At 56.3% G+C, this 23,998-nt stretch overlaps 2 protein-coding genes across 16 annotated transcripts in view; one reads left to right on the top strand and one right to left on the bottom strand.

Moving 5' to 3' along the window:
* Window positions 1–1,641, top strand: part of PIWIL1 (piwi like RNA-mediated gene silencing 1) — a 49,145-nt gene extending 47,504 nt beyond the window's left edge. For all 7 annotated transcript variants that reach the window (XM_019814415.3, XM_045041700.1, XM_045041699.1 and 4 more), the window contains one exon: window positions 1,342–1,641. In XM_019814415.3, coding sequence (XP_019669974.3) covers window positions 1,342–1,626 — 285 coding nt within the window. In that variant the 3' untranslated portion in view covers window positions 1,627–1,641. The remainder of the gene's footprint in view (window positions 1–1,341) is intronic.
* Window positions 1–23,998, bottom strand: part of RIMBP2 (RIMS binding protein 2) — a 97,970-nt gene that overhangs the window by 5,373 nt on the left and 68,599 nt on the right. For 5 of the 9 annotated variants that reach the window (XM_019814411.3, XM_045041693.1, XM_019814410.3 and 2 more), the window contains 8 exons: window positions 23,120–23,263; window positions 18,090–18,248; window positions 14,983–15,669; window positions 13,268–13,385; window positions 8,128–8,312; window positions 6,871–7,039; window positions 2,302–2,402; window positions 1,202–1,273 (listed from right to left, as the gene is read on the bottom strand). In XM_019814411.3, coding sequence (XP_019669970.3) covers window positions 1,202–1,273; window positions 2,302–2,402; window positions 6,871–7,039; window positions 8,128–8,312; window positions 13,268–13,385; window positions 14,983–15,669; window positions 18,090–18,248; window positions 23,120–23,263 — 1,635 coding nt within the window. The remainder of the gene's footprint in view (window positions 1–1,201; window positions 1,274–2,301; window positions 2,403–6,870; window positions 7,040–8,127; window positions 8,313–13,267; window positions 13,386–14,982; window positions 15,670–18,089; window positions 18,249–23,119; window positions 23,264–23,998) is intronic. The other 4 variants (XM_045041695.1, XM_023241268.2, XM_023241269.2 and 1 more) reach the window with 2 other exon arrangements.

The raw sequence follows: 23,998 nt of genomic DNA, 5'->3' as shown, positions 1-23,998 counted from the left end.
CTGTCCACTTTCCTCCGTCTTTTGGCCCAGCCCGCAGCCTGTGCCCTGGCCTCTGGGGCCCCCACCGCCCTTCAACCACCTGCAGGACAGGAAGCCTGGCATCGTCCCACTCACAGACCCTTTAGAGTCTCATCCAGAAGAAACGGGACAAAGCGTGAGAGGCCTCACTAATCAGGACCTGCACGAAGTGAGGACCCTTGAGTCCCACGTGCCTGAAGCCGTGAACTCGTTGGACTCAAACAGAAGCCTGCCTCACAAAGGACTTGATGGTTTCCCAACTATTCTGATAAAATAAAGGGGGTGGTGGGGAGGCTGGTGCAAGATGGGGATCCTGTCCCCAAGCCACCACCGCACCAGGCCCCCCGCAGTCCTGCCAGCTCCGTGGGCTCGGAGGGCAGCTCTCACAGGAGGCGCCCAGTGCAGAAACACTAAGATCAGCCTGTCAGTGGGCATTCTTAATAAAGTAATCGTAATAAAACTCTTTTCCTCAGCAAATGCCAGGAGCACCAAGGAGGGAGGCCGGGCCCCCAAGGCGACTGGGTGGAGACCCAGAGCCCGGGCCAACGCTGCCAACAGCCATCAGCCCAGAGGACGGTCGGGGAGGAGTTCTACATTCTGTCGGTGTGAAATCATTAACTTTGCTCACTCGTATTTCTTTCTTCTCCTCTATGAAAACATTTGTTACCTTACAAATAATCAGAAAGTGAACTTGTTTGGTATGTGTCTGGATGGAAGAAAATCTTAAATACAAGAATGTGGGAGGGCGCCTGGGCGGCTCAGTCGGTTGAGCGTCCAACTCTTGGTTTCAGCTCCGGTCACGAGCTCACGGTTCGTGGGTTCAAGCCCCGCATCGGGCTCTGTGCTGGGAGCGCGGAGCCTGCTTGGGATCCTCTGTCTTCCCCTCTCTCTGCACCTCCCCCACTCTCTCCCTCTCTCTCTCTCCAAGATAAATAAACTTTAAAAGACAAAGACCGTGAATACATGTGCCGCGTTTACGGCTTACACACGTGGGAACTACCCCTCACAGAGGGGAAGGGGCAGTGCGGCACACAGCACGGCCTTTCTGCATTAGACGGGACCCCGTGGAAGGGACACGGGGCAGGCGGGCCTCTCGGGGAGCCGAGCACACAGCGCGCACCTAACTTCAGGGGCGAGGGTATCGATCGCGAGGCGGTGCTTCCTGGGGGCTCCGGAAACTTACGTAATAGAAGCCATCTTCATCGATCTCACCGAACACGGTAATAATGTCTCCCGTGCAAAACGTAAGCTCCGCCTGTAGAGACGAACATCAAGTTAGCGACACTTTGCCGCGCAAACCAGTAGGGTTTTTGTTTTTTCTAGGTTCTTCACGATTGCCCTACTGGCTTCTTTCTTCTCGTTATTTTGGTGTGGAGCCACTCCCTCAGTCATCGGGGAAGAAAGGCAGGAGGCCGCCGAGCGCCTGTAAGCACAGCTCAACGTGAGGCCCCCCGAAACGAAAAGCGCCCCGGCGCTGGGTCCGAGGCCACAATCAAGACGGCTGCTGGGCTCCCCCGGTCACCGTTCTTTGAAAGTAGTCAAATAGTTAACTGGAAAAACCCTGATCTCCAGGGAGACGTGCTCTGCAGACTGGGGACCGTTACATAAATTACCGCCCCCCCCCCCCACTGAGCGCCAAAACAATCTTGACTCCGTTCTCAAATGCCACTCCGCTCAGTGCCAGGCAGTGGTGGAGGGCGCGAGACAACAGGAGCACGTGAACGCGGCTTATCTCCGGACCTGGAAACGAGGGAGGGAGGCGCGCATCTAAGCGCCACCAGGCCTGGCGCACGAATCAATCTGCACGGAAGTGCCTGGTGAGTCAGTCGCACTCCACGTCTGCACCACGAGCTGGGGGCGGGTCCCCTTCCGAGTCCCGGAGCTTCGTGGCCACGCCGGCCCAGGCCACGTGCAGAGAGGACACCGGGCCTGTCCCTCGGCTTCTTGCGTGTCGGGGCCGGGGGGGGGGGGGGGTGGCGGGAGGGGGGGCGTACTGCTCTGCTTTCCCTCGGGCTTTATTTCCCTCGTCAAGATGACCCTCCGGGGCCACCCCCAGCAGACCAGGATCACAGCTGCTCTGCCCGGAGCATCGCGGATGGGGACCTCCCAGCCACAGCAGTGACCTTGGTCAGCACCTGCTGTGCTCTCTCTGTCTCCTCCCTCCTGGCTCCCTAGCACCATTCACCGCTCTGGTAGCGCCCCCTGTGGACGGTTCCAGCGATGGCGGGAGGCCAGATCCCGGTTTCCCGGGGCAGCACCGCAGTGAAACCGCGCTCCGGGTACCTCGACATCGATGTTCGGTGAGCTTTCCCTGGGGTCGTAGTCATACAGGGCCACCACCCTCCGAGTCGCCCCCAGGTGCCGGCCGCCTCTTCGGCTTCTCTCTGTTTACACACAAGAAGAAAGCCGTCATGTGGTTATTTCGAAAGGAGAGGTGCCCCCTCCCTTGCCCCAAGCAGCACAACAGGCTGCACTTGGCCGCTGGGACCAGACCCGCACCCTCTCGAGGGGGCCGGTCGCCCTGGGCTGCATGTTCTAGTATCTCTGCTCGGGCACAGCCCTCCCACCCCCAACCCCCAACATACACACACACAGTGCCAAGGACACTTTCCTTTCCCTGGCGTGTCCATCAGGCCGGGAGACAGGTGAAGCAGAGATTCTCCAGAATAATAAATCTAAACGATTTAGAACGTTACTCCTGAAGGAAGTTGGCATTTGTGCATTTCTTCCAAACACAGCCACTCTGCGCCTAGAATTGGTTTCTGGAATTCGTACAAATGAAAACCATGGAAGGCAGGTATTTTGAAAGCACCTCAAGTTGGTTCTGTGCCCTGTCAGTGGTTTTCAGCTGGCACAGGGCCCGGCTGTGCAAAGGTCCAGAGATCACCCACACCTCGGCTCCTGCCCAAGAGGCACTGCTTAATTTAGAGAAAGCAGGGCGCCGTTGTAGGGCCTGTGCACATGCTTCCTTGAAACAGAGAGGAGAGTTATTCCAGGGATCGATTAGAGCACTCCCGGGCTTGTTAGTTTTCCAGGGCAAGTTGCAAGTATGAATTCCTGCAGGTGGCAGTAACAATGAAATTCACCCTTTCCGGCATATGCTGGGTAAGCTTTGAGGAGCTCACGCGGTCCTATAACCACAGCTGGCAGCAATCAAGGTGGACAGTTCTGTCACCCCCCAAAATCGCCGGGTGCTTCTCTGATGTCACCTCCAGCCCCAGGTAACCACCGGTCTGCTTTCTGTCCCGAGACTTTTACCTTTCCAGAACAGCATTTCAGTGGAATCATCCCAGATATAGTTTTTTTTAGAAAGTGGCTTCTTTCGTGGGGACAATGCACCTGAGACCCACTCGTGTGACCGCGTGTATCAGCAGTCCTACTCTCCCGCACGAGGAGCAGCCCCCGTGTGGACGCACCAGTTACCCGATCCGTCTACCAGGGGAAAGGCACCTGAGTGTCCCGCTATGGGTGGTGCCCAGGCAAGCCCCCTGTGAACACCCTGTGCAGGATTTGAGTGGGAAGTTCTATTCCTGTGGGGTGAGCACTCAGCGGGGGAGCGGGGGGGACTGTGCCGGAAGTGTGTCTAGCCTCGGAAGGACCTGCACACTGACTGCAGAGATGCCCCACGCGGGTTCACCTCCGGCGGACGGTGTGCCGGCTCCATGTCCCTCCCACGCATGGTGCGCCCCCGTGGCTGTGCCCGTGGGTGAGTCCTGGCTCCCTGCCATGCCTTTAATTTGCATTTCACTGATCACGTGAAGCATCTTTCCACGTGCTTGTTTCCATGTGTCCTCCTTAGTGAAGGATCTCTTTAATCTTTTTTATTTATTTATTTTGGGAGAAATCAGGACAGAGAGTGAGCAGACGAGGGGCAGAGAGAGACGGGGGGGGGGGGGAAGGGGGATGGGGACCAGAATCCAAAGGAGGCTCCAGGCTCCGAGCTGTCAGCTCAGAGCTCGACGCAGGGCTCAAACTCACAGACTGTGAGATTGTGACCTGAGCCGAAACCAAAAGTTGGACACTTAACCGACTGAGCCCCCCAGATCTCTTCAATCTTTTGTCCCCATTTTTATTGGTCATTTGCTTTCTCATCGTTGAGTTTTGAAAGCTTCTTATGTGTCCTCTGAATTCAAGTCCCCCTTCAGCTGGGTCACGTGCAAATCTTTTTCCCCAGCCTGTGGCCTCTCTCTTCCTTCTCCTCACGGTGTCTTTCTCAGCCCAGAACGACTCGATTTCCATGAAGTCCAACATCAGAATTTTCCTCTTCCGTGGCATGGTTTTAGTGTCACATCAAAGACAGTGCTGCCTGACCACCACCAAGTTTTTCCATGTTTTCTTCTAGAACTTTCACGGTCTTAGTTTTTATACTTAAGACCGTGTTCAGTTTTAAGTTAATTCTTCTGGTTTGGTGGGAGTGTGGCCCGAGCTTCATTTCCCCACCGAATCCAGCACCTGTTATGGAAAAGACTGCCCTTTCCCATTGAACAGCCTCTTGACCGTGGATGAGAATCCGTGGACGGTGTTATGTGTTGGTCCGTATTGTGGACTCTGTTCCGTTCCATTGATCTGTGTGCCTGTATGTCCTCCAATTCCACCCTGTCTGGATTCGTCTCCCTGTATGGTCTTACAATCCCGTTAACGTCCACTCTTCTTTTAAATCTGCTTGGGCAACGGTAGTTCCTTTGCCTTTTCAGACACGTTTTTGGCTTAGCGTATCGACTCCAAATAAATCCCTGCCCAGACGTTGACTGGGGTTGTGTTGCATCCACAGGACAGTCTGGGGATGCGGGACGTCTCGCCGCCCCGAGTCCGGGAACACGGCGCCTCCATGCGCTTGGGGATCTTTAGCACACAGAGCCCACACCCATCTCGTTAGACTCACCCCTCCCCCTTTCGTGTCTCTGTTGCGTTACTGTAAATAGTATTACTTCTTAAATTTCCATTTCAAATTTTTCACTGCTTACATTTGGAAAGACAACTACTTTTGTATCCAGTGACCTTGCTAATAAACTCACTAGTTAATTCACGGGATCCTTTGAGATTTTCTAGATGTTCAGGTCACCTGTGAGTAGAAAACGTTGAACGTCTTCTTTTCCGGTCCGTACACCGTTCCCTCCTGTCTCCCCGCACGTGGTGCCCGAAAGGGACTGAGAGGCAGACACCGTCGTCCAGCCCCAGCCGCGGGAGGGGCGTACTCAGTCCGTAGCAACTAGATACTTCCTAGTGCTAGAAACGCACGTGGTATCTCAGTCTGGTTCCTTCAAAAGTCATGTTTAGGAAAACAGAATAAAATAGACATTTAATCTAACCGATCACATGGATCGAGCTGGTTTCTGGCAGAGCGCTTGTTGGCTTTCCGGCCCGCGGCATACGGAACCCGCTCCCCCTCTGAACCGGGCACGTGGCTCCGGGGACAGAGGCAGCATGTACTCAGACGGCTTCAGCCTCGTGGACTTGACCCGGGCAGCACATTCACAGGAGGCCTCGACTATCAGATGTGGGTTCTAACTTCAAATGGTGCGTTCGTTCCCACCAAAGAGACTGAAACGCGTTTGATGTGATTTTGTGACCGTCCTTAAAAATATGCGTATTCTTTGAGTCGTTCAGTTTTGTCTCTGAAATCTCATCTCGAGCTAAGTTCACCTTACGTTTTGAAGTATTAAAACCTTAAACACGAATGGCATCAAACGGATCTGTCTCCTATTTAGAAAAAGCAAAGGCGCTTCTAATGAGATTTTTCCTGCACGTGGGCAAAATCACAGATCACACACATAATGTTGCTTGGAATCACTGAAAATAGTCTGCTGTGTGTTCACGGGTGCTCGCGGACCGGTTCGTGATGGGCGGGGTCATCGGGTCCACGTTACAGGTGCAAACCCTTGATGGCTTCTGGAGAAGCAAGGAAGAGCGTGGCAAGACCTCATCAGACTCCGGGACTTCACCACCGACGGGCTAACGTTCGAGGCACGTCACCGACGTCTCAGTCCGTCCGCGCTGCCGGGACAAAACACGGTCACTTCTCACAGCTCTGGAGGCTGGACGTCCGAGACCAAGGCGCCGGCAGATTCGGGGTCTGGTGAGGACCGGCGTCCTGGTTCACAGATGGCATCTTCTCGCCCTGTCCTCACAGGGTGGACGAGGCAAGGGACGTCTGCGGAGCGTCTTTCAGAGGGCAGGAATGCGCCTCCGACGGCTGCACGATCGTGACCTCAGCTCGCCCCAGACGCCATCGCCGTGGGGTTTACATCATAACTTAAAATTTTAGGGGGACACAACATCCAGTCAAAAACACCCTCAGAGCGGTAGTCTGTTTTCTAGACGGGACAGACTTTAAGTAAGGCTACACTTCATCTTCCATTAGAAAATCTTCTGTGTCTGCAGGGATATGTCGAGCACGTATGCCCATAAAGTGTGTAGGACTGTTATGACCTGGTTTGTAGAGTGGATTTTGCCCCAAAAACCGGATGGTTAACTTTCGGATTCTCTTGGGACGTTCATTTGATTTTTAATGTTTATTTTCAAGAGAAAGAGAGAGAGATGAGGGTGAGCAGGGGAGGGTGGGAGAGAGAGGGAGACACAGAATCCCAAGCGGGCTCCAGACTCCTAGCTGTCAGTGCAGAGCCCGACACGGGGCCTGAACTCACGAACTGTGAGATCGTGACCTGAGCCGAAGTCGGACCCTCAACCCACTGAGCCACCCAGGCACCCCTCCCCCGAGATGTTTAAACGGCACAGACTGGACCCCGCCCACACGCCTTGGGCACCCGAGGGCCCGTGGCGTGGCTACGGACTGCCGGGCGGGGGGGGGCGGGGGTGGGGGGAGGTGCAGGTGAACAGGGGCCGGTCTCTTACCTATTTTCTCCACAGGCGTGTTCAGAGGAAGGAACCCTTGCCTCAGAAGCTGGTCCATCATATCCTCGTCGTCAGCTTGGATCTCCGAGACCATGTTGCAGGGAATAAGGCCGAGCCGGGCACAGGTCTCCCCCCGGTAAAAGCCGTCGGCGTCTTTGTCCCCATACACCTGGAGCCGGTGTGAAAGGCCAAGGCGGCAGGACCGTGGGTTCACAAGCGCCTCAGCCCTGCCGGCACGTCGTCAGAACACGCTCGAACGAACGAGACCGCGGTCACCCACGCGCGCCCCGCACAGCTGCGCTCCTGCCCCCGGCCTCCAAGTTTCCGCCCCAGGGTTTGGATGACACTGCTCTCCCCATCAGCTGGTGGCGGTGGGGCCACAAGCCGGGGCTCTGGCTCCACTCTGTGCGCGGCCTGCGTATCTGAACTCACACAGCGAAAGCCGCGTGCGATGACCCCACCCGCGGAGAGGACGTCTAGACCCCACGCGGCGGCGTCTCCGCCCGCAGCAAGTGGCTTCCTCCGCCAAACGGTGTGGCGTGTCAGGGTTCCAGAAGTTAGGAATCTCATCTAACCCAGAGCTGTTCATCACTCTCTGGGGTCAGCACCACGCTTTAAGGGCGTGTCTTACTGGACACGTATCATAACCACGTTCAAACGCAACTTGGCGTGCTTTCTGGGGAACCCGAAAACCTAGGGCTCAAGGGCTCCCTGTTTCCCTCTGCTACTGAGCACCAGGCTTTCTCTCCAGCTCCTACTTCACACTCACGACGTCCCTCCTCTCTGCTGCTCAGCAGGCTGGATATTTAACGCAACAGAAAAAAAGCCAGCCATTGGGACGAACTAAGGAGCCAAGGTATGGTGAGACCGCTCCCCCCTTCCTCGGGTGCCCCCACCAGCCCTGCAGCCCCCAGCCAGGCCCCCACCTTGATGATCCGTCCCCCCCCCAAGTGCCCCACCAGCCCAGCGGCCCCCAGCCGAGCCCCCACCTTGATAATCTGTCCCCCTCGGTGCCCCCACCCAGCCCAGTGGCCCCCAGCCAAACCCCCACCTTGATGATCTGTCCCCCTCGGTGCCACCCCAGCCCAGTGGCCCCCAGCCAAGCCCCACCTTGATGATCTGTCCCCCCAGGTGCCCTACCAGCCCTGCAGCCCCCACCTTGATGATCTGTCCCCCACCCAGCCCTTCAGCCCCCACCTTGATGATCTGTCCCCCCAGGTGCCCCACCAGTCCTGCAGCCCCCAGCCACGTCCCCACCTTGATGATCTGTCCTTCTTTAAAAGGAAGCTCTTCTTCTGCAGCATCCGGATTTGGGGACATGGTGAGGGGGTCATAGTCAAAAAGAGCCACAAAGATTCGGGCTGGGAGCTCTTCTGTACCAGGGTCTGTTTCCGACTCTTCATAGAAGTCTGGAGAAAGATGGTCTCGCTCACTGTATTCATCTGGGAGCAGGTGGGGACAAAGACAAAATGCTAGGTGATTCCTGCCCTCCAGGCCCCCCCCCCCCCGCCCCTCATTGACTCAGAAATGTGTGCTGTTAATACGAAATATGGCTCAGGGAATAAGGATGGCTGAGACACTGGAACTCGTCTTTTAAAAGAAGTCTGCGGTTAACGTGTGGACCGACACCAGTGGGTCTGAGTGGCAAATCGCGTCATCAAGCACCAGTATGAAGCCCCGCCCCGTGTGAGTCCGTGACAGGTGGGTGATGCTGGGCGGCCTCACCAGCCGCAGACCCGAGCGAGGGGTCAGTGGGGATGGACAGGCCATCCGCCACCATGCAGAGCGCCACCCGTGTCCACAGCAGGCGAGGACGGCGCCTTCCTCCCGTGACCAAGACACATTCGTGTGTGCGTCTGGGGTCATCCGCTGAGCTGTCCGCTCAGCTCTAAATATTTCAGCAGAGGGGCGCCCGGGGGGGCTCAGTCGGTGAAGTGCCGACTTTGGCTCAGGTCACGATCTTCCGGTTCATGAGCTTGAGCCCCACGTCGGGCTCTGTGCTGACCGCTCAGAGCCTGCAGCCTGTTCCCGATTCTGTCTCCCTCTCTCTCTGCCCCTCCCCCACTCATGCTCGGTCTCTGTCTCTCAAAAATAAAACGTTAAAAAAATTAAATATTTCAGCAGCAACAAATGCACTCTTCACAAAACTCCCCTATCATCCAGCTGCTAAAAATTATTCTTTGAAATCCTATTATGTTCGCATATATCAGATATCATCATCGATGTCGTTGTATACGTCATCGTGGCGGGACCGCGCTCCCACGGCAGCGGGAAGCGAATGGGAACCGCCACTGAGGCAGAGCATAGGCGGCTCACACAGCCAGCCAGGCCCCTGGCGACCAGGACCCCGACGGGAGGACGCCACAGGGAAGCAGAAAAGACAGGAGACCAAGTGAAGAACCAAGCCACTCGGTTTCCTTCACCAGAAAAAAAAAAAAAAAAATTAGTTGAAAAATAAATAAAAAGCACTTTAGCAGCCGAAAAAGTGGACTTTTAAATTTTTTTTTTCCTTTTTTCTTTTTTATTCAACGTTTATTTCTATTTTTGGGACAGAGAGAGACAGAGCATGAACGGGGGAGGGGCAGAGAGAGAGGGAGACACAGAATCGGAAACAGGCTCCAGGCTCCGAGCCATCAGCCCAGAGCCTGACGCAGGGCTCGAACTCCCGGACCGCGAGATCGTGACCCGGCTGAAGTTGGACGCTTAACCGACTGCGCCACCCAGGTGCCCCAAAAGTGGACTTTTAAAATGCAGTGCACTGTTGACGTTATTTAAATTGAGGACCCTTTAAGGACGCCTAGATAATCTAGAAATTTAGTGATTTCTCTTCTGCCAGGGAACAAAGCTTGTCAACGGAGGGCGTCATTCGTGTCCTAAGTTTTTATTTTGTTTATGGTCAATGGAAAGATCTCATGCATTTCCCCCTACTTTTTAACGTTACCTAACTGAAATCGTGGGAAGCTACATAAGCCACCCTGTGGCCTCCGGGGATCTCGGGTGAGCGCGTGCAGGGGGGGAGGCGGAGAAAACCGTCAGCAGCACGAAGGCGGCCGGCTTCTACTCCGGGCAGGTGGCTGGTGCGCAGAAGGGGCCCGGTGCCCCGCGACAGCACAGCCAGCAGCGCCCTGCCCTGGGCGGACAACGGAGAACCGCCGGGAAGGCAGACTCACTCCCAGGGGTTCTCGGCCATCTCCGATGGCCAGACAGCGCAAGGGCCGGGGACTAGGTCCGCTCCTAGGCGGAGGCTGGCCACGACGGCCATCGTCCTTGAGGGTCTCGAGCCACCCCTGCGGTCTGCACTGGCCCGCACACCCTCGGCAGCTGGCCCGACTCAGGGACCCTGACGGTGGCCACACTGCCCGAGGCACGGAGGCCAGGGCAGGCATCCGAGGCTGGGTCCCAGCGAAGGCTCCAGCCGGAGTCTCCTGAAACGGGGGGAAACCACGGCAGAACTGCCCACCTGCCCCACGGGCTCTTTCTGGTGGGGCAGGGGTTGGGAGTGTGGGCAGGAGGGGGGCTTCACTGCCTCTTCTTGCAGAGAAGGACTGTGTCCACGTGGAACGTGGCCATGGCCCTGGCCTCCCCAGAGACCGCAGGGAGCGGCCGGGGGTCCGGCCCGAGGAGGAGGAACTCCCCTCCAGCCCTGGTCTGACCTGGTGTGGGCACTCCTCCCCCTCTGTCCTGAGGCTATGACCCCGGGTCACCCTGGCGGGTTCAGGGGGGTCTCTTCAGGAGGGAGAAAGGGTCTGCACACCATGCGCCCGGACAGGCCTCCTGAGTCCAGCCGTGCCGTGCCAACAAGCATCGTCTTGTACGGGTGAGACCCGGCCCTCCCTGCCTGAGACCAGCAGCCTTCACCGGTAACGTCCGCAGTCATTTGTACAGGGGAAGAGGGAGTCGTGAGTTAAACATACTTCACGCCGTCTCATTTTCTCCTCGCCGGGAAACCCGTGGAAAAGGCATCTCTGTTCTAAAGGGCCAAGCTTCATAGATTCATTTTCAATTCTTCCTCTCTGCACACAGAGAGAATGTGCTGCGTCTCCTCGTTCTGGGAGCTCTGCAGCCAGGACAGCCGAGGAAACGGGAAAACCTGGAGAGGCCACAGACTCCTAGAACGGGATCCTTGCCAGGAGAAGGGGCACCCTCCGGGGACGCGGGTAAACACAAACGCCAAACAGGAGAAAGCCAGAAGCCGGGCCCAGGGAAATCCACCCGTGGAGTCACCGATCCGTGTCCTGAGGCCCCCCTCACGCTGACTGTGAGATCGACACTCACAGGGGAGCTGTAGCTCCCCAACTCTTGTCTTTTTACATCAGGAGGGGCACTGTTTCCTTCATTTTGGGAAACCCAGAAACTACGAAAAGGTACAGTATTTTAATTCAATGGTGAGTGCATTGCTTCTTAAAAATGTGTCGGGGAAACGTATGGTCTGTAGACTTAGGGTCCCCTGGAAAAGACCACAGATGCTTCTGGAGTAGAGCAGACCCCTAAAGTAACAACTGATATTTGCACAAGAAAAATGGAAGAGGACCTGGGGGGAAAGTCTTCCGGCGCGTCACTGACCACTAGCTCCCGAGGGTCACTGGCAGCTTCCGAGTGCACGACACTTCTGTCCTTTGAGAGTATACTAGGCGTTTCTGTGTGTGTGTGAACGTACCACGTGCATGACACCAATCGTGCTTTTACGTGGTTTCTTGCATTGCTACACGGTAAGAAGTCAGGTACAATTAAAGCAATAAGTCACAAATTTATGCAGCGCTTTTTTGAGTTACGTCATCAAGAGCTTTTGTTGTCGTTAAAATGTTAGCGTTACTCTTCCGCTAACGTCACTAGCTTCCTACTGAGATCAAGACACGCGTGCAGCCCTTTCAATCCTTTACCGTAAGACACAGCCACTCAAAGGCCCGTCCCGGGGAGAGCGTCCGCTGGCCCGACTCGGATGCGCTGATGTTTCCCTTGTGCGCCCCCCCGGCAGTCCACGGCCACGGGCAGACGTTCCCTCCCTGTCCCAGGGGACCGGGGCCAGAGGACACCCCACCCCCGCACCCACAACACGAACGCTCCCACTCCAGGAACAGCAGCGGCTCCGTGACAAGCCTCGCCGTGCTCTCCAGCATCCGGTCACAGCCCAGTGAAGACCCGGACACCCAGAACCGCAGAGAAGAGCAAAGTCTGGGCGTGCGTCTGGCCCAGGCCTGCCTCGTTTCCACAGACGGCCCGTCAGTCCCCCACAAGCCGCTCACACGCCAGGAGAACCCCGCTGGGCTCGGAAACGGATACGGGGGAGGACGCGCAGATTCCGGGAGAGACCAGCGTCTTCCGAGTCAGACTGCGCGTCCGCTTGTTTCCCAGTTAACGGAAAAGACCCGTGAAATTGTTGCCAATAAATAAAAACATCCTGAGGCTGCGAAGGTGGAAGGGGAAACGTTTTTTTCCCTGCTGTCTGGACTTTACGAGGAAGAGAAGTCCAGAAGGAGGACGACACTTAGAGGATCTGTTTTGTGTTATCACGTCTGTCTGTCTTTCCAGCTGCTGTGACAGGAAGGACAGTCTAGTAAATGTCAGCGGTTTGGCTGCGATTAGAGCCGTGTGTGCGGGCGTCTAGAGGCCCCTAACTTGTCTCCTGGAGCCCTGAATTGCCAGGCCAAGGGGTCTCATTCTCTTCTACTCGTCCCCAGTCCCGCCTGCTTTGTCTCCCAAGTGTGCGTGCGTTTTCACGAAAGGCTGGTTTGGGCTGATGACCCTGGCGGACATCTTCCCATCCGACCGCCCACCACGTCCCTCTGGCCCAGCGGGTCGGTCACAGGGACGAAAATGACGGATGTCAGCAAGACTGGCTCAATCCCAAAAAGGAATGGAAAGAACGGACACGGGGTGCCAGACGGGGACTCGCGAGCAGGGAGGTGACCGGATGGGGGAGGGCAGCACATTCTCCGAGGACACATTTGGGCCTCCTGGCGTTTCTGTCACTTTGGGTCCCGGCTGCCAAAGCGTGCTGTGCATGCGGACAACTCTCCGTCACTCGGGGCTTATTTCTGTGTTTGGAGACTGGCCGCCATCCCCGCTCCCGTGCCGCTCTGACCACGCGCATGTCCCGCGAGCAGGGACATGGAAGGCAGCGCACTGCGATCTCTCCGGGGCTCATGCCGTCCGGCCGCTCCGGGAAAACATAAATAAAGATCGGCAGGGAGAAGACACACCTAAGAAGCCAATATGGTACTTGGTTTTGTCTATCCTGTGCTTTCTGCCTTCTTTTTGCCACAAGCAATGGAGAGTTTTCTGCGTGTGATTGAAATGCTATTTCTCATAAGTTTTTAAATGTGTTTAGATCAAGGACTAAGCAGCCATGTGCTCTGCGCTCGGAAGAAAGAGAAAGGTGTCAACCGGGCCCACTAACCGATGGATGGGACCATCACTGGCCGCGACCTCTGAGGGCCAGCACTGCCGTGGGGGAACCTCCGGCCCGCGTGATCCGCCCTGTCGGCCCGTCCTGCAGACACCGGGTTTCCTAAAATCTAAAGACAAAACAACGGAGTCATAAGTCTTGCCAGCCTTGGGGGACACGAGAACTAAGTCAGCCAAATCAAGTCAACTTAGAAGCGGAAGCTCTAAAGGCAACTAAACTTAGCTTTTAACTGAAAGGTTAGCTGAATAACCTGGAAGAGAAACAGGTTGCTCACCCCAGGCGCCCCGTCTTCCAGACCAGAGTCCCTTTGCGACACACTCACGGGGGTGGGGGCAAGAGGGGACTCCTCGGGAGGCACCATTTCCTGCGGCTACTGCTGCGGAAGCCGAAATCTTGGAACCAAAGCGAGAGGGGCTGACACAGGCACCTGATGCCTCTGGTACCTCTGACCACCCACGACCCTTGCCTGGTCCCAGAACCGCCCACCGCCGGCAGCGATCACGGAGGCGGGGAGATGACTGCACTTCCAAACATCCCGCCTGGACCGCGCTGTACGTGAGGTTACCAAAAACTCAAAGACAGAAGTTTCTGCGCATTATCGGCTGTGAAACTCACGGCAACGTCCTGGCCCTAATCCGAAGGCGCCAATCAATTTTCAGGGCTGACTCGGATGGTTCTCCTTTATGGACGGGTTCACTCCTAATTTGCACTAAAGGTCAGAATCATACGAGAGAGCCACAGCGAAACCTCCAGCTCACTGGGAAGTAATTTGAGTCAGGAAGTTCTCAGGGACACGGGGCATGAACGGTGGTGAGGGAGTCCCAGGAATTAGGCGGCTTGTGACAAGCAGGGGCAGGTAGTGGGGGGCTGCGGGTGGCAGGTGACTCAGCGGGGTACGGATCGGCGCCCTCTGGTGGACACACCGCGACTGCACGGGCTCAGACCGGAGGCCTGGCGCCCGGCCGCGTCTCGCCCTTGTTTTCATGGAAAAGTTCAGCGTGACAGGAGCAGATGTGCTGAAAAGAGGGCACAATATAGACATGAACGAAGCCTTGAATGAGCCCCTACTCTCCACAGCCCACTTGCAAGCCTGGAACACAAGGCAGGGGGTGCGTCTACAGCAGATGATGGAAAACCCATTCTGAAAACTGGACACAGGCAAGAAAGGGGGAGGAAACAAAACAAAAACAAAACCACTTTGGAAACAATATACAGAAATGGATCTCTTCGATAACTGCTTTTTCCCCCCCCCCCCCAGTTATGGATAAAGACCAAAACACAACACCAACCAAACACCAAAAGCATCAGTAAGGACCGCCGGTGGTGGTCACCAACAGGTCCCTGGGGTTCGTTTTGGAAAAAAAAAAAAAAAAAAAGTGTTGCCAAACTTTTGGATAATCACAGTTCAGCTAACCCTTAATTAAAATTTAGATTCAGTTGCCCTTGAATTAAAGCAGCCATAATCATCGCTGATTCTGTGGGGTGGGGGTGGGGGGAGGGGGTCAGTATTCGACAGCAAAGTAAAGGGATCGTCAGCGTGGGCAAAGATCAGGAAGCAATGGGACGGAAATCAAAATGCATGGAAACCAAAGCCAGCCAGCAGAGGGGCTCCCCAGGGATGGCTACCAACATAAATCGACCGGGGGAGAGAATGGAAATGGATTGGCCTGGCAAGCGGACGTGAGCAGGAAGCGTACTTCACACACCAAGGGGCCTTCTGCGGGCCTGGGACGCGGCTGTGCCTGGCGGCCAGTGGCCCTACTGTCGGGCACTTTTACGCTTTTCTTGAAGACATCCCGCAAGCCTTGGTGAGCCAGGGGCTCCTCCCAGCCAGACCTCCTGGGGGTGGCTCTCTCTGGGCTCGGGGGGGCGCCATCGCTCCTGAGGGCGTCACCGGGGACCGCTTGCTCCCCAAAGTCCTCCTCGATGCTGCTCTGCCGGGTCAGCGTCCGTCGCCGGGCCAGCAGAGGCCTCAGGCTCCTCCTACAGCGACAGTGCCCGGGGCCTGGGCTGCACTTGGCCACGTTCCGGAAGCTGAAGTGCAGCTCCTCCTCGTCGCTCCCACAGTCCAGGCCACTGTCCGGGCTCCTGCTGGCCGAGCGGCCGAACCGGCAGCCTCTGTCTTCCGGCACGAAGTCCTCGGCGTGGGGGCCGACCCCGGGGCCCCTGGGTTTTGCCGGGAGCCAGGACGCCGGGGGGGCCTCGTCCCCTCTGCGGGCGCGGGCCCTGGCCCTGGCGGAGTACCCTAAGCCCTGCTTGTGCAAGAACCACAGCTGCTCCCCGTCCTCGGCTACTTCGGGGATACTGAACAGCCCCTTACTGTGGTAGGTCTGCTGGGGGTGGTCGGGGCGCTCCGGGAAGACCCCTTCAGTGCGGCTACTCTGAAAGCACTCCTTAAAGGGTGGTGTGTTAACGCGGGGTGTGACCGAAGTGACATGGGGGAAGGAAAGAAAATAGACAGGATTAGTCTCAGACGCGGTGAGGGGCAAGCATGCGTGCACTCGGGGGCGAAAGGCATGCTCTGGCCCGGTTCTGGAAAGAGAACAGAAGGTTAACGGACGGTGCCTGGAGTGGGGTCGGCGGGAGGCGCGCTCTGAGTGGAGTGGAGGCCGCAAGTGTGGGGGGCGGTGGGCGAACAGCCGGAGGCCTGGGCGGGCCTGAACTCGGAAGTGGCAGTCGGTGCGGGGAGGCGGTCCCCACGGCGCCCCCCCCTCCTCTACCCCCCCTCCGCTGCAGCTAAACGCCTGTGGGACGGCGGGACCTCGGCCCTTGGGTGCATCCTGGCTGGGGCAGTGTGGCTGCACAGCCCTGTTCCGCCAGTGTCTGCAGAGGACCTGGTGGGCCTGGCCCTCTGGATCCTGGCCCCCGGCGCGGGGAGCCGCGTTCCCCCCCCTCCCCCGGTCTCAGGCCCAGCCTGCCTGCACAGTGCCACCCAGGAAGCTGCCCCACGCCGGAGGTGACCTGGCCACTGCGAGCCCACAGGTCACACGCATTTCTGTCCTCAGGGGCATCCTCGAGCCCATCCTCCACACCCACTGAGCCCACCCAGACAGCTCCTCCTTCCGGAGACCCTCCCTGCCCCTGCAGGCAAGGCCTTTCCTCCGGGACCCCCACCTGGGGCTCCACAAGCTGGGGGCCCTGGCACATTTCCCGGCGCTGTGGCTGGGGCTCACTGCTTGCAGGGAGGGCCTGGGCAGCGCGCCCTTGCCCTGGACCCAACCTCTCCCCTTTGCCGACCTGACGCCAGAGTCTGTTTGGGAGCAGGAGAGAGGGGTCTAACCGGGGCTTCCAAAGCGAGGCTGCCGTGGGGGAAGCTGGCCCAGCCACAGGGAACTGTGCCGAGGTGGGAAGCAGAGCCCAACCATGCCAGCCTTGGTGGGACTTTCTAGAGAACTACAAGTCCACAACAGCCTGTGAAATCTCCAGATTTAAAAACCTGTAAGAGTGCCGTGGGCGCAACAAAGTAAGTGAGCCTGTGGCCGCCACAGGCCAGCTCTGCCCTCTGCCAGCTAGCTCCCAGGCAGACAGGGGATTGGGGGGGGGGGGGCACTGGGCCATCAGTTTCCTAGGAACTTGTCGCTCTCCAAGCCTCCCTCTGCTTCGCCCAGCCCAGCCACAGACACCTGCAGGCAGCTCTGGGGCCAAGCAGGGGGGAGTCTCGGGGGGGGGGAGTCTGGGGGGAGTCAGGCTGGAGCAGGGGGCAGCCTGGGGCCTGCCTCCCTCAAGGAAGGCTACTGTGAGTCTGCTGGCCAGTGTTGCCTTGGGAGCTGGCAAGAGGCTCGGGGGGAGCCACCAGGACCGCCGGGAGCTGCAACCATGCAGGATTTGCATGCGCATCTGGCATGTTCTTTGGTGACAGAGGATCTCCAAGGCTCTGCCGGGGGCCTTTGCTGGGAGAACATCTGAGTCTTGTCTATGCAAGCGGGCACTGAGCTGGCAGCCAGCACCGGATGTTGCCTTCTATCCACCACTCAAAATGCCTGGCTGCGTGTCCTAGAGGAGTTCGGTGGTGGGGTGTGCTATCCCCCAGCAGAACGTTCCTCTCCGTGGCCTTTTCCAATTGCAAACCCCACAGGGGTCCCAGCAGCCGGGCGGCCCTTCATCTCCCCCGGGGTTGGGAACGGCCGCACTGCTGGCTGGGCCTGGCGCAGGGCCTGGTGCAGAGGTGGGCGGCTCATGCCCCGGGACGCGGTCAGGGTACGGGGACCCGCACGGGGACAGGCCTCCTACTGGGCTCTCCGGAGGCCTCAAGCTCATGTTCCGTGAAGGTGACCCCCATCCAGCCTGTCACTGGCGGCCGCACTGGAGGTGGGAGCCAAGGACGCGGGGCTCTGGGGGTGTCTGAGAAGGGGCCTGTGTGCGGAGCCCGTGTGGCCCCTGCTGCCCCGCCCTCCTCTGGCCGCCATGCCCCGTGGAGCATCGTGCTCCCCAGCTTCCTCCTTTCCCGGAAAATCTGCAAAACCTCCGCTGGCTCTGCTCATCCCCAGCCCTTGTCTGACTCAGACACCTGTGTCCCGGCTGCTGGCTCTGCGGTCAGCACTCAGGGCCGGGCCGGGCGTCTTCCCTGTGCCGTTTTCCTATCCCACTCCATTCCCCGTACCGAGTCGTGCACCCCCAGGGGTGAAACATGCTCTGGAGCTCCTCCTCCCGGGCTTTTGGGGCGAGCCTGGGACAGGAGACCGGAGGAGTGCCTGAACATGAGCTCAGCACCAAGGAAGAAGCCGATCGAAACGGCAGGGCGCGGCCCCGGCGGAGGGACAGGGAAAGGGGGCCCCAGGCCGCGCGGAGGGAGCCGGTGACCCGGGCCACTGACCTTGAGGGCGTTGTGGGATGTGCCGCCAGGCCGCCTCCTGCCCCCGTCCTCCAGCTGCGTCTCGGAGCAGAGCTCCTCCTCGTCCTCCTCCATGATGTCGGACAGGTCGGAGCCCCGGCTACTCTCCGTGTGGTACTCGTCTCCGTGGCAGCAGTGCGGCTGGGGGCCGAGAGCAGGGGACACCGTGGGGCCCCCGGAATCGGGGCCCCCGGGCTGTGCTGCCACCCTTTCCCTGCCCTGCAGCCTTGGGAGCCCCCGACTCGTGCGTGTACGTGTGTGTGCATATGCGTGTGTGCGTGTGGCTCCCGTCAGCAGTGACAAGGGCCTGCACGTGTCCATCCCATCAAGCGCAGGGAGCCAGAAGGGCAGGGAGACGGCCCGGGGCTGCCCGCTCGGAGCCCGGTGGGAACAGGCGCAGACCCTTGCCGGCTCAGGCGGCCGCAGGGCTAGGGCACGCGGCGTGTGCAGGGCGGAGGGCGGTGGGAAGCGGGCGTGTACACACCATATAAAGGCACTTAAGGCTCTTATAAATATCATGTGGTCTAACACGCGCACCGTGGGGCGTCTGGAGAACAGCCCAGCCTGGGCAGGCAGTGGACTCCCCCGCCATGGGCTGTGTTCACCCTGCGCCCAGCTTGGGGGCCGCGTGAACGGTTTCACAGGAAAGCCTCCTTGCGGGTTTGGTAATATGCAAACAGAAACGCAAAGAGCCCGGCCGGGAGCTCAGCTGCAGTTCAGCACCACGTCCTCACTCACGGAGCGTCCGTCACCGACACCCCCAGCAGTGACAGCAAAACAGACTGCAACCCCCCGAAACTGAACGCCCTGACGAGCTCAGATTTACGAACGCGCTGTACTTTCGCTAGATGGCGGTAAGAAAGGTTTCTTTATTTTCCTGGTGGGCGACAAGACAAATGCATTTCATCGCATCCTGCGACACACTTATTAAAAACACTCCAGCTTCCGATTACTACCCTAGATAAAAACATGCAAGCACTTCCAGCCACATTAAGCTCGTGGCCTAAGGTTTTGCCTGCATCGGCGGAGAGCAGTGGCCGGGAAGGTTCTCGGCCTGAGCCTCTGTCACCTCGGGGCTTGAGCTGTTCCAGCTGTCATTCTTTCAGCCAGGCAGCAAGGAGAAGACGTACAATGAATGGCTTTAAACACAAGAGACCAGGCTGATTTTAAGGAGGTCTTCCCCCAGGTGTACAGAAAGTGCCCTCCTACACGAGAACGGTCTCATCGGATTCCAACCCCGTGATGAAGGAGTTAACTCGGGATGGAAGCAGGTGTCTACTGCTCGCCAGGGACATCGTTGGTGGGAATCCTATTCCTCTCTCGGTGCTGGGCACATGATGCCCAGTGAGATGTAGCAGGGAGTGACTTTTCTCCCAGTTAAGAGAAAAGTGCCTGCCCAATATATAAATCAATTAACCGCAAACATAAGCAAACTTATCGACATGAATACTGTAATTGCAAGGGACTGTAATACTCCACTTACAACAATGGACAGATCATCTAGGCAGAAAATCAACGAAGAAACAATGGTCCTGGGGCGCCCGGGTGGCTTGGTCGGTTAAGCATCTGACTTAGGCTCACGTCATGATCGCATGGTTCATGGGGTTCGAGCCCCACGTCGGGCTCTGTGCTGACAGCTCAGAGCCTGGCACCTGCTTCGGATTCTGTATCTCCCTCTCTCTGCCCCTCCCTTAATTCCCACTCTGTCTCTCTCTCTATATCTCAAAAATAAACATTAAAAAAAAAACAAGTGCCCTGAATGATACACTGGACCAGACGTACTTGACAGATATATTCAGAACTTTTCATCCAAAAGCAGCAGAATACACATTCTTTTTGAGTGCACATGGAACATTCTCCAAGATAGATCACACACTGGGCCACGAAACAGCCCTCAATAAATATAAAAGAACTGAAATCATACCACGCATGGTTTCGGATCACAATGCTATGAAACTTGAAATCAACCACACACAAAAAAATTTTGGAAAACCTCCAAATACATGGAGGTTAAGGAACATCCTACTAAAGAACGAATGGGTCAACCAGGAAATTGAAATTAAAAAATATATGGAAGCAAATGAAAATGAAAACACGACAGTCCAAACCCTTTGGGATGCAGTGAAGGCAGTCCTAAGAGGAAAATACACTGCAATCCAGGCCTATCTCCAGAAGCAACAAAAATCCCAAATACAAAACCTAACCACACAACCACAGGAACTAGAGGCAGAACAGCAAAGAAATCCCAAGGCCATCAGCAGAAGAGAAATAATAAAGATTAGAGCAGAAATAACCAATACAGAATCCAAAACAACAAAAAAAAACCCAGAACAGATCAATGAATCTAAGACCTGGTTTTTTTGAAAAAATAAACAAAACTGATAAACCCCTAGCTAGACTTCTCAAAAAGAAAAGGGAGACACCCCAAATAGATAAAATCATGAATGAAAGGAGGAGAGATCACAACCAACACCACAGAAATACAGATGACTCTCAGAAAATACTATAAAAAATTATATGCCAACAAACTGGGCAACCTGGAAGAAATGGACAAATTCCTAAGCACCCACAGACTTCCAAAACTCAAACAGGAAGAAACAGAAAATTTGAAGAGACCCATAACCAGCGAAGAAATTGAATCAGCTATCAAAAATCTCCCAACACGTAAGAGCCCAGGACCAGATGGCTTCCCTGAGGAATTCTACCAGACATTTAAAGCAGAGTTAATACCTATCCTTCTCTCAAGCTGTTCCAAAAAGTAGAAATGGAAGGAAAACTTCCAGACTCATTCTACGAAGCCAGCATTACCTTGATTCCCAAACCAGACAGAGACCCCACCACACAGAAGGAGAACTACAGGCCAATATCTCTGATGAATATGGACGTGAAAACTCTCAACAACATAAACAGTACATTAGAAGAATTATTCACCATGATCAAGTGGGATTCATCCCCGGGATGCAGGGCAGGTTCAATATTCGCACATCAATGTGATCCATCACATTAATAGAAGAAAGGATAAGAGCCATATGGTCCCGTCAGCAGAGGCAGAAAAAGCATTTGACAAAAAACAGCATCCGTTCTTGACGAAAACCCTCAAGAAAGTCGGGATAGAAGGACTATGCTTAAACACCATAGAAGCCATTTATGAAAAGCCCACAGCTGCTATTGTCGTCAACGGGGAACAACGGAGAGCTCTCCCCGAGATCAGGGACGTGACAGGGATGTCTCCTCTCACCACTGTTGTTTAACATAGTGTTGGAAGTCCCAGCCTCAGCAATCAGGCAACAAAACGAAATCAAAGGCATCCAAATTGGCAAAGAAGAAGTCAAACTTTCACTTTTCCCAGATGACATGATACCCTAAGTGGAAAACTCGAAAGACTCCACCAAAAAGCTGCTTCCGCAAAGTCACAGGATATAAAATTAACGTACAGAGATCAGCTGCACCTCTATACACCAATAACGAATCGGCAGAGAAATCAAGGAACTGGTCCCACTTACAACTGCACCACACACAACGGAATACCACTCGACAATGAGAAAGAATGAAATCCTGCCATCTGCAACAACGTGGATGGAACTGGAAGGTATTATGCTGAGTGAAATAAGTCAGCCAGAGAAGAACAGATGTATGTTCTCACTGATACGTGAAATTTAAGAAACTTAACAGAGGACCATGTAGGAAGGGAAGGAAAAAAAAATAGTTACAAACTGAAGGGGAGTCAAGCCATAAGAGACTCTTAAATACAGAGAACAAACTGAGAGTTGATGGGAGGTTGGGGTGGGGGGAGACGGGAAAATGGGTGATGGGCATTAAGGAAGGCACTTGCTGGGAAGAGCACTGGGTGTTGTATGTAAGTGACGCATCATGGGAATCTACTTCCGAAGCCAAGAGCACACTGTACACGCTGTATGTTAGCTAACTTGACAATAAATTACATCAAAAAAAAAGAGAGAGAAAGTGTCTGAAAAGAAAGCCCCCTTCTTTTTTCTCCCTTCCTTCCTCCCTCCCTCCCTCCCTGGGGGGCTGCCACATGAGGGTGTGATTATCGGAGCCATGGCAGCCACTTTGGAACCACGAGAGGAAGGCCAAAAGCATCGAAGCCTGAGAAGCCAGAGCCCAGACGCACCTGGAAGGCTGAATCAACCTTCCTCCTGCGTGGGCTTCCTATTCCTGTATGGCTGTATGGTGGGGTAATGAAGTATCTTCATCCCCTCTGTCATCGTTAGCTGGGTGTTCTGTTTCTCGTGTTAACATCGAGGCAAGCGGAATTCTTTTAACCTTGCAGACAAAGAACCCTGATGGCTAGAGACGCTGGGGAACTTGCCTGTGGAGCTACCGCCAGCCAGGCAGGGCCAGGATGTGACCCCAAGTGTGTGAGTCCAACATCGCCCCCGAGGCCGTGACACTGCCCTGCCCTGTGTGTGCCGTGGGTGGCGGATGACCTGCGGTGTCTTCACGCCCTGACACCCCCCCCCCCGCCCACTGCAGGGCCTGACACCAATCAAGGACGCTTCTGTTAGAGCGCACACGTCCAGAAACTGCAGCCAAAACCCACACTGGATGCACCTGCCGCCCAAGAGGCTGATCTGGACGTTGTGTGCGCCGGGGGCGGGATGCAGACCCTTGAATTTCTGGTTCCCCCCGATGCCTGGCACATGGCAGATACCCAACAAACATTTTTCCCATTAGTAACAGTGAATAAACAAATGGTAGGTTTTGCCCAACTTGACCAGGTGGTTATCTGTGGCTTTACCTGGCCCACAAAACCACCCCCATGACCAGACGCCAGGACAGGGCAGTCGGGGAGTGTGGAAGCCTTCTGGAACCATCCCCAGGTGAGGTCACAACCGCACGGGCACCGTTACATCTAAAGCTCCCAAACCGACGGAGTGCCGTAACCGGGCCGGGTGTCTCCTCCTCCCCCGGGGACGGGGATGGCCCTGGCCCTGCAGAGGCCAGGGCACTGAGGCTAGGGGAGGCCGGCGGGGACCCCAGTCCACGCTTACCTGCTTGCCAAGCTCTGAGCCTCTCAGGAAGTCGTCCACCGAGGCGCCCCTCCTCTTGACGTCCGGGGAGCCGTAGCCGTCCTCCTCGTCTGAGTTTACATACAGACTGCCACCCCTCTCCAGGAAGATGCTCCTTTTCTCTAACTTGGAAGGACAAGGAAAGAAGCGGTCGGGAGGGCTGCAGAGGGGAAGCGGGCCTCCAGGCTCCCACGTCTCCTGGGCTCGGCCCTTCCTTGGCCCAGCCCCCTGTCCCCCTGGGGACCACCACAAGCAGGGGCCTGTGTCAAGCGGCCCAGCGCTGGCCCCTGGGCTTGGGCAGGTTTTCTGGTGCGCTGCCCCCCTCCCTTACCAGAACCACGTCCAGTCTTGGCTGGTAACCTACAGAAACCAGCGGAAAGTTCTCTCTCCAGGTGTCCCATTTGCCTGGCTCTCTCGATCTGATTAACTAACGTTTTCTTGAAAAATGAGATTCAGACATTTGCTTTCTCTCCATGCCTTCCGAAAAGCGAGCTGGCCAGGGAACCAGCCTCCCCAGTCTCTGGCTCCCGCCTGCTGTCGGGGACCCTCCCTGGGGGTCTTAGAGCTGTGGGATGTGCGGCTGCTGTCCAGGAGAGCAGAGGGGCACCTGTTCACCTGCCAGGCCCTTCCTGCCCACAAAGCCTCGCCAAAAGCACCTGACATTCCGGGCCTGGGCTTCTGCTTTGTGAGACTCGGCACGGGGCGGGGGGCCCCCTGGTCAGTGTGCGTATTCAGGACCGTTCTCGTCACAAATCACAAATTAATGTTGAACTCTTTTTTTAAGTATTCCAGGCCCATACTGAATCAACTAGGAGATGTCACATAAAAGCCTGGATTTGTGGTGTTTCAGGCGACACTGAA

This window comes from Felis catus, chromosome D3, assembly GCF_018350175.1.
Source record: "Felis catus isolate Fca126 chromosome D3, F.catus_Fca126_mat1.0, whole genome shotgun sequence".
In the NCBI taxonomy this organism is placed as follows: domain Eukaryota; kingdom Metazoa; phylum Chordata; class Mammalia; order Carnivora; family Felidae; genus Felis; species Felis catus.
The sequence above is the reverse complement of the archived record's forward strand: the minus strand, read 5'-3'. Positions and strand labels throughout refer to the sequence as shown.